The sequence below is a fragment of the Bactrocera neohumeralis genome, chromosome 2 (genome assembly GCF_024586455.1).
Source record: "Bactrocera neohumeralis isolate Rockhampton chromosome 2, APGP_CSIRO_Bneo_wtdbg2-racon-allhic-juicebox.fasta_v2, whole genome shotgun sequence".
Classification (NCBI taxonomy): domain Eukaryota; kingdom Metazoa; phylum Arthropoda; class Insecta; order Diptera; family Tephritidae; genus Bactrocera; species Bactrocera neohumeralis.
Genome location: NC_065919.1, coordinates 38508980 through 38523771, shown reverse-complemented (window position 1 = coordinate 38523771; position 14792 = coordinate 38508980). Strand labels below are relative to the sequence as shown.

The window sequence follows — 14792 nt, the reverse complement described above, 5'->3', positions numbered from 1 at the left end:
AAGTACAAAACATTCAATGCCGAATTGGTAACTGAGTAACTGTTGCTATTTTGTTTTGATCAACGATTTGCGAGGGAAGCAATGGAAAGTAAATAATTATAATAAGCAAATAATTAAATATAGAATTTATGTTTCTGTTTATTAAAATGTATTGCTAATGACATTTTATTTATTGAATGAGAATAGTGATAAATTAAAATGTATCGTCACATTTTCTTTAAGTTAAATAGTTGGTGATAATTTTGAAAAAATATAGCTCTGGTATCTGCGCTTAAAGAAAATAAGATGTTGCATTTAATCTTATTGGTATCTGCTCTATTTTTACAAATTATTGTTATTTAATGGTAACTCCGCGTCAACCATAAGAATTTGCATTTTGCAAAATATCTATTTCCCAGAATATATTTAAATTAATCTTTCCCGAGTTATATAAAGTGATTATCAAAAATACTATACTATGCATATGTACATATATTTTTAATTTTTTTTATTTTAATTAGAAGACAATTTAAACGAAGAAACGAAATATTTTTCAGATAATCGTCTAAAAGCCAAAATGGACTTTTCAAATGTTATTAACCGCAATGAACCGCATCAGCGTACTATAATTCACATAGACATGGATTGTTTCTATGCCCAGGTTGAAGAAATACGTGATCCCACTTTGCGCTCACGACCACTGGGAATTCAGCAAAAAAATTGTGTGGTTACTTGCAATTATCTAGCTCGTGAATTCGGTGTCAACAAATTGATGGCCGTTGAGGAGGCACAACGTCTTTGTCCTACACTAACCTTAGTCAATGGTGAAGATTTGACACCATATAAACAAATGTCTCAGCGTATATTTGATGCACTTTTGACTTTTACACCATTGGTGGAGAAACTGGGTTTCGATGAAAATTATTTAGACGTAACAGCCCAAGTGTGTGATCGTATAGAAAAAAACCAATATGAACATTTCGAAAGTTCTGCTATTGCCTCCAGCATATTTCCCAAAGTCGAAGGTCATATATATCCGGAAAACGCAGAACTTTTGCAAAGTTGTGACTGTGGTTGCACACAGCGATTAGCAGTGGGTACACAAATTGCGAAAGAAATACGTTTAGCTTTGCATAAACAACTTAATATAACATGTTGTGCTGGCATATCGTATAACAAACTGTTGGCAAAACTTGTAGGTTCTCAACATAAACCCAACCAACAGACTGTTCTATGTTCAAACTATGCGGACGAGTTTATGCGTAATTTAAATAGTTTGCATAAAGTTACTGGTATCGGACAAAAAACAGAATCACTGCTTCTTGAGAGTGGTATCGCTAACATTACTGAATTGCAAGGATGTAACATGGACTCCCTTCGAAAAAAATTTGGCTTTGAAACGGCAACAAAATTGAAAGATTTGTCTTTTGGAAAAGATGTCAGTTCAGTGCGTCCATCCGGCAAACCTAAAACAATAGGACTCGAAGATTCATGCCGACCGATATCCGTGCGACGGGATGTTGAAGATCGCTTTCGTTTGCTGCTTATGCGTTTGGTGGAGCAGGTACGTATGTATTTCTTACTACCATTAGTTCTTAATAAAACAGTTTGTCATTATTAACAGGTTGCAGAGGATGGCCGCATACCAATTGCCATTAAAGTGATTTTACGTAAATTCGATCCTCAGAAAAAAACAAGTCATCGAGAAACTAAGCAAGTTAACATTTTGCCTTCACTATTTAAATCACAAACAGGAACGGAAAGTGGCGGACAAAAGGTGGTACTCGCAGAAGGCGCACAAGAAAAGTTACTGAAGATTATTTTACGCCTGTTCGAACGCGTTGTTGATCTTACTAAGCCGTTTAATATTACTCTTATCGGCCTTGCGTTTTCAAAGTTTCAACAACGAAAACTCGGTTCATCGTCCATTGCAAATTTTCTAATTAAAAAAACTGATTTAGAAGTACAGTCTATAACTTCACTGACAAACACTGATGTAGCCACATCATCAGAGAATCCAACTGCCTCAATGCCTTCACCAAATAACGACGAAGCATTCCGTTCGTCACCCACCACCTTTCAGCCAAGTGATCAATTTTATCGTCGACGCGGAACTGCTGCTTCACCTATACCAATGCTTATTGACAATGGATCTGAATCTGCAGCAACTAATTCCGATTTCTCAGATTTCTCTGAAACTGAAATTGAACCTTCTCCAAAAAAAAGTCGTATTGGTCGTTTATTAATGGCAAAACGGCGATGTTTGGCGAATTCAGCCATGTATACTGACACTGCTGACGTTGCATCCCCAAGTAAACTTCGTGTTTGTGATTTGCGTTTAAATTCACGAGACAGTGAAAAAGATTTCATTACAAATCCAACAAACGTTCCAACAAGTACCACTAGCTCTGCACCTTCGGTAACATTCTCGTCCACAACAACAGCATCGACTACAGGTACACCCCTGCAACGCTTTCGCACGATACAACCTCCTTCGTCATTACTTATGAAAGTTAACCGAACGTCAGCGGGAAATCGTACCTTAACAACGCAAAGACAAATATCGTCGACGCCATCATCAACAACCTCATCGCCATTACCATCACCAATGGACGAAACGGGTAGTACAGCTAGTACACCGACAAGTTGTGACATTCCTACAACAACACAGACTTCTGACTCAATTCAATCTACTCACTTACTGATGGGATATCTTGAGAATATATCAACAGCATCCCAATCAGTTGCAACAGCTTCGAACACTACAACCATCACTGGAAATGTCTCCAATATTCCATGCCCAGCAGGTGTGGATACAACTGTATTCAATGAGTTACCATTGGATGTTCAAAACGAATTAATTGAGTCTTGGCGCAGTTCTCTAGCTGCTGCTGCAGTTGCCGTGGCTAATGGCAATATTAGATCAACGAGTACTACTATCGCTTCTGGTACTACTCATACCAACCAATCAGCAAACGCTGTCACAGCTAAAGCTGGTGGTGCGGCCACCAACGGCAGTGGAGCCCAAAAAAATACCCTATATCGGTATTTCCTTAGGAATAAGTGATATCTTGGAGTGTTGTTACTTATTGGTGAAACGCTTACTTATCCAAGGATTGGCTAGGTATATATATGTTATAAATATATATGTCTATAATCCCGCTTAATGTAAAATCTTAATGTTATTTTACAGGGTCCTTAATTTGCCGCAGGTTGACAAGATATGCATATACATACATATACATTTTTTAAAACTGTTTGCGTGATGTGTTGTAAAGATAATAAATAAGCATTTGTTACAACTAGAAGATATAGAACAAATCTCTGTTTTTTAATTAAAATAAAAGTAAATGTCGATTATATTTCTTTGAGAATATTTAACCCTCATCGAGACCCTCGGGTCTGGCCAGGCATATTTTGTTTTTAAATGTTATTTAAATATATTTAGAGTGTAGCCAACGTCTTGCGTTTCCAGGTGGCTTCCTAGAATTTTATTGTCTATAGAATTCAGAAAAAAAATTCAAGGATATCGTATCGAAAAGGACGAAAAAAGGATATAATATTGCACCTTAGTGCACCAATGATGCTTGGCTAGACCCCATATATTTTGTACGAAAATATATGAACTTTGGTATGTTTCCAACACTTCGCACGGTTGATTTATCTGTTTTCATGTTCGTTACACGTCCAAATTGGTTTGTATGTTTATCTAGGTCAAATACTTTAGCCGCTAGAGGGTTTTAAAGGATAAGAAAAATATAATTTTTCTCAAAATGTTACATTTTTTGTGAACGCTATTGCCACGCCCCTTTCCTGAAAGCCTCAGGGGTGAACTAACTCGTATAATGGTTTTGATCCACCTCCGCCCCCCATGGACGGGATTTTGGGGAGTTCGGGGATATTCAGGTCTCAATCATTGTGTATAGCAAATATCGACGCAAAAATGTTGAAGTATAAGTATCAACTTGAGTATCTGCAGAAAAACAGCCATTACTCATAGAAAAGATATCTTCACGAAATTTGGGATGGATTATTGTTTAGGTAACTGCGCAATCTTTGAACTAATTGTTCAGACCAGCTCACTATAATCTATAACTGTAATACAAGCCGATCAAAATTAAGATTTTGAATGGAAAACTTATATTTGACAAATGTCATCACGAAATTTAGCTTCCATTATTGCATCAAACAACGCTACAGTGTGAGTGGCTGCCATTCAAACTGATCTAAATAAAATCTTCGTAAAAGATATATTTTTTTTTATAAAGTAACCTATAAAGAAATAGTAAACTAAAACTAAGTGTCAGCCGGTTACGTTAAGAGATTTAGCCCCTGTGACGAATATTATCACTTCGGTGCAACCAAAATTAACCGTTATTTTTTGTTAGAAAGACATCGTATAAGTATAGTAGAGATTTCATATTATAATTTATTTTCAGAACTAAATTTTATTCGTATATATCTATGTTTATATTCACACTAAACGAAAAGCGAACTACCGAATGTCGTTTTATATCATTATATAAGTGATTTTAACATTTTAAAACTAAGCCCTTCCTTAGGGATTAACCATTCTTAGAACAAAAACATGGTTAAAGAAAACCAAAAATGAAGACTTGATACAAGTAAGCATTTAGATTATTTCTAATTACTGCTAAATTTTAAGCTAAATAAATATATTGAGTTTTTATAGATCTTCAAATATTATTTATGATTCTAAAGTTATATGTATGTATATGTAATTTAAATATGAATTATACCAATTATAAATTCTTTAGTATAAACATATTGCCGCCTAAGTTTGTTGTTTTGTGATATTATCTAGTGGTTTAAGCAGAAATAGTTGAGCGCGTACAAATTTTATAACATCAGTGAGTCTAATGACTCAGCCAACCTACTTTTACAAAATACTTTCTTAGAGAGTTTTCAACGGGTGATAAATTATTTACAACGGGAGCACCGCTAAGTAGACAAGTTTTTAGGGATAAATATGTCGTAGGTGGAAGGTTGAAGTCTTTACAAACTTGCTGTTCATTAGTAGATAATAAATCGGTGCCTAAAGGTTGTGGTAGATGCTTTAATTCATCTAATTGTGCACGCAAAATACTACTCATTGGAAGTGTCTTAACGTCCAAATTATTATTTTCCTGCAACAGTAGTTGCTGTAGATGTTGTTTTTCGTTTACGGCGACGTCGTTTATTTGTAATTGTGGCGTTTGTTGATTTTTTACTCCCATCGTCGTGGTATACTGCTGAATTGGTATCAGTGATTGTGGATTTCCGTTCGTTAATTTGGTTGTAGACATCGTGCCCGCTCCCACTATCATCCCCGCTTGCGATATCGTCGTATGAACCGACGATTCCCGACAGCTATCCAAGTAATTTCTGTTGTGCAATAATGCGCCGGAGGAGGTCAGGTCGCCGGTGTGGAGCGTGTTTCTTGATGCGATTGAATTTAGGTTTGCCTCGCCTCCGTTTGATAGTTCGCTGTGAAATGTTTATATATACATATTTATAGAAATTATAATAATATTAACAAAGCTATTTCCAATAATAAATTAAGTGTAAGTGCTTACGGTTTTCTGCTGCTGTGTTGTGGAGAGTGTAAGGAAGAGCCTAGCTGCCGACGACTTCCAATGCTGAGGTGCGTGTTGTCCTGTGGTTAAACATTGTCTTATACATCCGTTCAAACGTTCGCCGCTTGGTGTGCCGATAATACACGCAAACTGAATATCGTGAAAATGGAATGGAATATAATGATAGCCAAACTAGCATATGTTTCAAGGCAAGTCGTCAGAATTACTATGAAAAGTTTTTCTAAATACCACACGATATTCAATCTTTCATGTATTGTCAGTTTAAGCGAAAACTACATATGTATATATAAATATATAATTTAAAAAGTATACCTATGTACGTCTACATATACATATGTATATACACATATGTAAAAATCATCTTTAATTTTTTTTTTTAACAAGTAAATGATACTCGTATATATGTAGTACATACATACATATGTATATAACGTCATGATAACAAGTCCTCGTATGAATGTGTATGGGTAAAATATCTACTTTTATCCTTTTATATTTGAAGTAATTGTAATCTAACCCTAGATTTAAGCAAGCACTTACAGTTTTTCCATGACCATAGGGTCCAGTGGAACGATTCAAAGACATAGCTGCATGTTGTTCAAAGTGTCGACATTCGTCAATTTTAGTTAATCCGTTGTATCTATAGCGGCATAGCTCAGCTAAACGTATTCGCAACTCTTTTTCACGTTCGAGAGACATCAGTAGTCGTTCGTACTCATTGGATGTGTAAAATTGAGCAAAGACACGAAAACGATCACGGAATTCCTTTTGCTCACGTGTCATGCCTGGATGTTGAGCATAATTACGATTGCGAAAGAAGTTAGCTACAAGTTGATAATCACGAACCAGTCTTTTACGTCGTACTCGTTCACGTAAACGACGTGTATACATGTCGACGTGAGCCAATTTTAATAAATAATCAGCTTCGGTATCTTCGGTACTGAGAGACATTGTCGATATTAACTGTTCAGCTGTAGGATCATATTCACGTTCAAAACCATCCCTATTTGGCATATAACCTAACTGAGCAGCTTCTTCATTCGTAATGTCCAAAGGAGGCAAACGTTGTAAAGCTGTAGCGCCTAAAGGACCTACGTCCTCCGAAGTGTGATCCACTAACAAGGGTCGTTGCGATTGGGCGGGTGTCCAAGTGTGAAGACCAATTGCGCCATTAACGAATCGTTTAACATATTCTTCTTTGGCGTCCTCTGCTGACTTTGTCTCTATGTGTTTACTTATATCTTCCCAATTTCCAAATCCATATTGTTCTATAGCATCCAGTAGTCGTATTTCTTCTCTAGCAGTCCAAGCTCCCTTGCCTCTAAATACAGACAATATAGCTGTGCCGGTATCCATAAATTGATAAGCATGATTATTCTGATGTGTACCGATCTCCGCCCCGGAAGCAAAACACTATGAACAAAATTCTATTATAAACATTTTCAGCTGTTTTTGTATATCTTCCAGTCGGTGGAATATGTAGAATAGAAATGTCATATTATATGTATGTAACGTAGAAGATGCTCAACTCATTCGCTATTATATACGAACGAACGCATACGAATTCTCAGCGAGTACAATGAATACATTCCATATAAATTAATTACTCACCTGAAGACATAGATCAAAATTTTCACATTCTGCACAATGTACACGAATACCAGAGATATCGTCCTGGCAATTTGTACAATTATATTTTGTAAACAAATCCCCGATGCTTGTCATTCTTGGCAAATCACAAAATAATTTATTTGGTACTTGAAACTGCTTTAATGCAAGTATCTTTTACAAATGGCGATATCATAACAAGGATGCCAGCTTGTTTAATTTAAGTATTATATTTAATTAGCTTGGTTATACACAGTTTATGTCTCCAAAGAATTTTTTAGCAAACTTTTAAAAGATGTGTTCTCGTCTTTCACACACAAATAGTAAAAACAAAATAATGTTCTATTCAAATTGAAATTGTTCTTTCAAAAGTCTATACAAACTATGTAGTATACTCCTGATTCTACATAAGTATATACATATATAGTATCGAAATAGATGCATGCCAATTCAACAACAAACTTTCCTCGCCTTGATTGACAATTCCTACTTCAACAATGAATCTACGAGGCAAAAGATATGTCAGAATGAACGCTTTGGTTTTCATTCCTCTCTCAAATAAAAATGCTCTTTTTGCTGGGCAAAGCGTATAAATGAGAGTTGTTTAACATTTGCTTTGCGTCGCCTCGATGGGAACAAACCCATACAAAAGTATACATCGAACTTTTGTGTTAAAGCAAACGCCTGAAGCGGAAAGTGAAACAAAAGTTTTAAGCGAATTAGCCATTCTAATTTATTTTAAATCGACTCTTCTCGAAACTTTTTAAAAATTATGAATTTTCAAATAATTTAATGGGCAATATGACGATTCTTTCGGCGGTATTTGTCATGACATGTAAAGAAAAACAAAATAAGAGTGAGTTGCATATAAAATTGTGGAACATTAAAGTGAAATATTTCGAAAACTATGAGTCTGAGGACGGTATATCTGCACACATTTTTTGATCCTGAGGACCTCCTCTATCCATCCGTACCATCAAATCGCGCCGCCGAAAGAATCGTAATCGTGCCATTTAATGCAATAGATTTGTTTCGTAACAGCTAACTATTGCTGATAGGCAAGTTTCTGCTGGAAAAGCGTTTCTTAACCAACATAACTAACAGAAGAACAACTTAAAAGCGTTAAAAGTAGAAATAGTTAGTTGGTTGCTGATGGCAGCTGGTAATATGCATCGTTATTTGTTTTGAACTTTTACCGTCAAAATTTTACTTTTCATTTGGCACAGCAAAATTAAAATTTGTTTTCACCATAGCAAAATTTCCCACCCCAACCCAAACAAATAAAAGTGTTACCCTTTGCTATACAGCCAAATTACCATTTTTAGTTGAGAAAGATGTGGCAACACTGATTGGTAATACGTCTTTATGCATGTACAAAAAGTTGAATATTTGGACCAGGGATAAATTTATACAATTGGATTTAATAAGAAGCTAAAATAGTGCGTATAACTTCGCGGATCCTGGTTATTTGTACTTTGTGTTTTTTAAATTTCTTAATATCGTGTACATAGTTAGTGTACGTAACTTATTCTGATGACAGATTAAATTTTTCATTTTATTAAGCGACCAAGCCAAACACGACAAGTAATTAAAAACAAAATAGTGCGACAACATATTCTTTCGAAGCATGTAATGAATAAAATCATAATAAAGCAGTTGCCAACATATAAAGTGGACAAAAATATTTTCAACAAAGATATGTGGACATATGCCACATAAGAGTCAATGTAATAATAGAAACCACGCATTGACGTAGACATCCGATAACTTGACTTTCTCCTTACTCAAACCCCACCAGCTACCTTTAATGCAGAATGATCAAGGTTTGAACATTTAAGATCTAATAAATTTCTTTGTTTCCTGGTATTTCTATCTTTCCATTTTTAGAATGCAGAAACTTTATTGTAAAGTTAACACGACTCCGCTTTGATAAATACTCCAAAATATATACGCCCACCAAACAAAATAATGTGGCATTGCAGGAACAATGCACAACTAATTCATTTCCTGGGTCATCAGAAAAACAATTGCAAATACCGACAGCTTTTAAAAAAGCAGTGTCTAACCGGAAACGTTGTGATCATAAGAGCACAACTGAACCAGTATTAAATAATTTACCAAAAGGTTTTGATATATCTTATACATGTAGTCGTTAATACGTATATATTTATATATACATATATATAATATTATTTTCATTTATAGGGTGTAAGCCATTAAGGGTTAGGGTGAAAAGAATTAACGCAGTAACACATCAAATAGAAAAAGCAGAGCGAGAAATTGGTATGTCTACTATAAATATAAAACTGTAATGAAGTTAAAACCTTGATCTTTTAGTTCAAAATATGAGACGTACCAAAAAGGACGAAGAGCTGAAAACCAGACATACAATGAAGAAAGGTATGCATATGAAGACTCCCAAGGAATCTAGTAGTTTTTCGAAAGTAATTGCAGCAAATCATCAAATTTTGAAAGAAAACATGGGTTTAGCAAATGTTGTCCTAACTCCGCATCTTCGTAAACGTTTAAATAAACTTAGTCTATCGAAGTGTTCAAGTGACCGAACCAAAATAGACAATAGTTTTACGAAAAATCATTCCCGTTTTAGTTTGGTTAGAAACTCGGTAATATCTGACGATAAACATAAAGAAGATTTGTCTCACACAAATTCCAAAGGTAAAAATCAAAAATATCAATTATTTCAATGGTAATATTTCTGCGTTTTCATATTACAGAGAGAAGGTCGTTAAAAACTGCAATTAATGACCCTGACTTAATAGAGGAATTAATTTGTTCCAATGACTCCGAAGAGGGACACGACAACACTATCCAGGTCAAAAAACCTAAAACAACCCATAAATTTTTTCATCGGGTTCCGGAGGGAAAAGTACGCCTGAGGAAAAAATGTGCAAAGCCGCAAAACATTTTCGATTTTTTGTCTGAATCTGATACTTCAGAATCTGAGGTTGCAAAGCATGGAGACCCTGCGGCGGATGTAATAAAAAAATTAATATCTGAAGGAAAAGTAAGAGTAGCAACTAACCAAAAAGGAACAGGACGACCTATTTTAAAACGAGGAATTTTAAAAGCTGGTAGAAAGAAACGAGAAGTTAATAAAAATAAAACCTGTAAGGAAAAGAGGAACAAAACAAATAACGCTGTTAACAATAAACCGTCAAAAATATCAGAAACACTTGACAATTATGATGTCGGAGCAACATTACCCCCGCCTTCTGGTTTAGAGGATCAATATGTTTCCATGGCTAATTACGATCAGCAACAAAATATTCTTACAAATATCGTTCCAGGAACGGATGAACATGTGCGTGATGAAGGTTTTAGCCGATTAGCTCGCTCAGTGCTGTTGCAAGAAACAAGGAAAGTCGAAAATACTTACAAAAAAAATGTAAGAAAAGTTTTTTTTTTAATTTTATAATTGCTTCTAGTACAACACTTTCCTGCTTTTATTTTAGTTTACTGAGCAACGACGCCTGCTCGACGCAGCACGTAAATTTGTTAGTACTCCGGCCGCGAATCGGCAAAGTAGAGATTTACCGACCTCCGATTTATCACCAATTAAGTTTCCCAGTCTGCAAAATCGTCCAGTGTGTCCCTCCCCTTGGAGAATAAACGATGATTCGCACCTACCGTCAATATTTAATTTCACCAAAAATACGTCATGCCTGCCGACATTTTCTAGTGATTATATTCCTCCTACACCGAAGAAAAACAAATCCAAGGACTCACAAACATGTAATGACTCCAATATAACACCTCCGATGCCCATAACAACAAGGCAAGCCAATTCCTCCACCGTATCAAGGAATAGAGCTAACAGTATTCCAAGCGGTCAATTGCAGAACACACCAGAGTCCGAAAATGATTCGAATGTAGAAAATATGCCACCGACTGCTTTAACTGTAACGAATAACGACGATAATGCCTCCATATTCAATTTGCGTCAGTTGCCTAATCCGCGACGTACACTGGGAAAGCGAAGTCCACTAAAAGCCATAAATATAATAGAAGTTGTAAGTCTGCCATCATGGAAAAAAACTGTGAATGATAAAGTAAACAAAGAAGCAGTTTCCACGGTTACTGGCGATGTTGCAAAAAATGATAAATCAAATGAAGAAGATTTATTCGGTTTTGAAGAATTTTTAGATCCCAACTCTGACGGCGATGGCGAACCAAAGAAAACTGATGTAAAGTCACTGAATAGACCGTCTGTTAATCGCAATTTATGCAAAAAGCTCAAAGATCTTCAAAAATGGCGCCCCGAAAACTCTACTCATAATAATAAAAGTGTTTCAACTAAAACGTGTGATGTTTTCGACAGTAACGGCCCGAAACAACGACTTATTAATGAAATGCTTTGCTCTACCATGATTGATAATTTAAATGATGGTAAAACAAAAGGACAACAAAATAATGAAAGTTTGAATGATATTTCGATATGTGGCAATGAAAAGGCAACGCAACCACCCGAAACAGATTTTTTTAATGACTATGAACCGGAACCTACGTTCCAAAAAAAGGTATTGAAGTTTAAAGATTATTTTTATAGAAATTGGTATAATATTTTTTAGCGACCATGCATAGTGAATTTCACTTCTCGGTATGAAATTCTAGCTGTTTCATTCGCTATAGTATGAAATTTTGCTAACAAAATATTTTGTTAAGCAATTGGAGCTCACAGGGCCTCAAAGAGTAAAGTACATCTTTATTGGTAGTATGAAGCTCCTACAATAAATTAAAATTTTGTCGTGAAATGTATATTTTAACATAATATAGGCACATGCACAAATTTGAGTAATATGCATTAGATTAATCACTATCTTTTACAGACGACACTGCGAACCTATGTCCGCCCTGCCAAGCGGAAACGCAAAACGCGTAAACATTTCGTTATGTTTAAAGACAGTGAAGAAACCAATTCAGATTCCGAAGAAGAGGAACTCGAGCATATAAATGAAGAGCCAAAGAAGAAACGACACGAAGCTCATGGTAATGGCAAGATGAACCATGAAATGGAATCCTTTGTAAACGAATTCAACAGCATGTGTAAAGATGTAGAAAACTACGAACTGCTAGTGGAGTAGCTTTTTCGCCTTTGCACATAACAATGTGTATAAATCTACTTGCAATTATTATTTTTTATTATTTTACATTAGTCCTTATAGCTTAGTCAGCATGAATATAAAAGTGTCAGAAAAATTTATTGGAGGAATTGGCCTTTAAAAGGCATAATGTTTAGTTTTGTTTTGTTTTTTATGCTTCTTATTTTGCAAGTTTTACCTATAGTGTTGCAAATGATAGCGTCGAGTTTCTCATACACACTTTACGTTTATGAACTATTTCATTAATTTAAGCAAACAACAAATAAAATCTTATATCTATTTGTATATAAATTAGGTGTCACGTTTTGTCCAGGATCCTCATCCCGACTGACGGCCGGTTTTTTTTTAAAGATTTTTTCGGAATATTTTATAGTAAATTGAAAATGAAAGTTCCGTAGCTTTCAATATTTGGCTATATATTTATTAAGCCTTTAGCTGTAACTTTGATTTTTTTTAAGTAAGTGGCACCCATGAAAAAAAATATAAACAAACGGTGTCCATTAGTCCAGCAGACTGGACATATGGAGGATATTTTACAAATCTTAAAAACTGAATTTACTTTTAAATGCTTTAAACCAGGGATCGTAACAGTTATGAAATAATGCTCAAAAAATCAAGTTTAATTATTATTAAATTATTTTTCAGTCTTCAAAATCTACATTATATATATATATACATATATCCGACACTTCGTTCATAATGATTTTTTTAGACGAAAATTATGCAATAACTGTTATTTTTTATCCTTGTTTCAAACATTAAAACCCAAAATTTCATGATTTTCTGCGACTATTTTTTGAAGAAAAACAAAAACGGTTTAATTTTTTCAAAAGCCCTAGTTCGGGTGGTAGCTATGTACATACATGTGTGATGAACTAACCATTTAAATTTTAAAGCAATCGATGTAACCATTTTTGAGAAATCGTGGACACCAGTTTAAAAAATGTAGTTTCTAGAAAAACACGTTTGAAACTTCAAACCACTCGCTCTGAAGACCTTACGTTCTCACTTCTGTAACATTTATTTTTCGAACATTACTTTACCAGCACATTCTAAGAATGCTCTATATTGGATCTAAAAGATAGGACAGGATATAAAGTCAAAATAATACATAAATAAAAAAATAAAACTCAAAGTATCAATTTTCGGTTTAGATTTTGAAAATTATTTTTTTCCATGGACAAATATTTGTATCAAACATTTTCAAAATTCTAACTTAAATAAAATTTCTTGGATTCTTATATCAGCAATAACTTGTTCGCTTTATTCGTAAATAATTTTTTCACTATATTGAAAAATTTACTGTAATGTTATTTATTGTATACCGTAGCTACAGTAACGCGCATTGCTCCTGGATACAGTACTAATAACTACTGTTTACAGGCAGCATTCCTGACTTAAATTTAGCTCTACATAGGATTTCAACTCTCACTAAGCAGTTCTAGTTAAAGTGTACTGCGTTTATTTAGGAAAAATATTTATAAACAATTAAGGAAGGGCTAATTTCGGGTGCATCCGAACATTTTATGCCATCGCATCTTGCCACTTTCTCCACCATTTGTGACAAAATATTTGTCAAAATGTGTTTTAATGTTACAAATTATGCTCTGATCTGAAGTAACGAAGTCATGTTGGGGGGGAAATAGCCAATTTCAATATTTTTCAATTGATTCTTTACATCCCTAAAATTTGAAGAAAATCTTGCTTGTCATCTATGCTTTCGTACTAAATTCATTATCCACGTCTGGAGATTTGATACCTTTGAAGCATCTTGGATTCTTGACCTTTCATATAAAAAGCAATTTAACTTTCTCTAAACCGGTCCTAATGCATGCCACTATAACAGTAATCCTCTCTTTGCTGTTTTTTCCCCCAAAGCACTTCTCATTTTTAAAGGCCATCATTTATTTGGTAAGCACTTAAAAAACAAACCAGTCTCATCGGCGTTATTAGCAATTGGAAACGAGCGATGGCCAGATTGAAATCTTACCAAAAAAATATGTAAACGGAGGAATTTGTTGCATTGTTCAAGACCACTTAAAAAAATGTAAAACAATGAAAATTAAATGAATTTGTGAAATTTAAATAGGGCAATTCAGAGTCTGGTGCAAATGGTCTTGCATATTTTCAATTGAAAATTCGCTGTACATTTTGTTGCTTTTACACTAACAAATGTATTTGATAAAAGCATAATAGTATTTTTTTCAATGGAAAATTATTTAAATCCTTTTATTGGGTCAACGGTCTTTTGTTTTAACATACCATAATAAGAATTAAATAGATTCTCTGTATATTAATTAACCACTATATAGTAATTTTTATTCGTACTAAATGTTGGGTGGTTTAATTTAAATGCCCAAAAATTATTATTTTGTCCAATCTGGCCATAATGGAAAATGTTATAAAAAACGCTAATTTTGAAGCGTTCTCACACTGGAATAAGTTGGACATGCCTTTATTCCTGGCGATATGCAAAGGCAAACTGATA

General features: G+C 34.5%; 2 protein-coding genes across 3 annotated transcripts; one reads left to right on the top strand and one right to left on the bottom strand.

Annotated features, from left to right (window-relative positions):
* Window positions 1-500: 500 nt before the first annotated feature.
* LOC126758088 (uncharacterized) lies at window positions 501-13455 on the top strand. The gene is made up of 9 exons (XM_050472152.1): window positions 501-1543; window positions 1604-3043; window positions 8983-9007; window positions 9072-9329; window positions 9390-9467; window positions 9522-9860; window positions 9920-10590; window positions 10658-11722; window positions 12032-13455. Exons 1-9 carry the CDS (start codon window positions 557-559, stop codon window positions 12284-12286), a joined length of 5118 nt encoding a protein of 1705 aa, XP_050328109.1. The 5' UTR covers window positions 501-556; the 3' UTR covers window positions 12287-13455.
* LOC126756324 (transcriptional adapter 2B) lies at window positions 4384-7447 on the bottom strand. 2 transcript variants are annotated; one of them, XM_050469305.1, is made up of 4 exons: window positions 7188-7444; window positions 6117-6989; window positions 5556-5635; window positions 4384-5466 (listed from the first exon to the last, which is right to left on the bottom strand). In XM_050469305.1, the coding sequence occupies exons 1-4, from the start codon at window positions 7299-7301 to the stop codon at window positions 4857-4859; spliced, it is 1677 nt and encodes a 558-aa protein (XP_050325262.1). In that variant the 5' UTR covers window positions 7302-7444; the 3' UTR covers window positions 4384-4856. The 2 variants fall into 2 exon arrangements, with proteins under 2 accessions (XP_050325262.1, XP_050325271.1); XM_050469314.1 differs by having other exon boundaries at window positions 5266-5466; window positions 5556-5705; window positions 7188-7447.
* Window positions 13456-14792: the final 1337 nt, after the last annotated feature.

Excerpts from the sequence above, each read along its gene's own strand:
- LOC126756324 (XM_050469305.1), bottom strand. The coding sequence starts at position 7,301 with ATGACAAGCATCGGGGATTTGTTTACAAAATATAATTGTACAAATTGC. Across the intron at positions 5,636-6,116 it reads CCTATGGTCATGGAAAAACT|GACAACACGCACCTCAGCAT; the intron begins GTAAGTGCTTGC and ends GTTTAACCACAG. Across the intron at positions 5,467-5,555 it reads CAACACAGCAGCAGAAAACC|CGAACTATCAAACGGAGGCG; the intron begins GTAAGCACTTAC and ends AACATTTCACAG.
- LOC126758088 (XM_050472152.1), top strand. The coding sequence starts at position 557 with ATGGACTTTTCAAATGTTATTAACCGCAATGAACCGCATCAGCGTACT. Across the intron at positions 10,591-10,657 it reads AAAATACTTACAAAAAAAAT|TTTACTGAGCAACGACGCCT; the intron begins GTAAGAAAAGTT and ends CTTTTATTTTAG. Across the intron at positions 11,723-12,031 it reads AACCTACGTTCCAAAAAAAG|ACGACACTGCGAACCTATGT; the intron begins GTATTGAAGTTT and ends TATCTTTTACAG.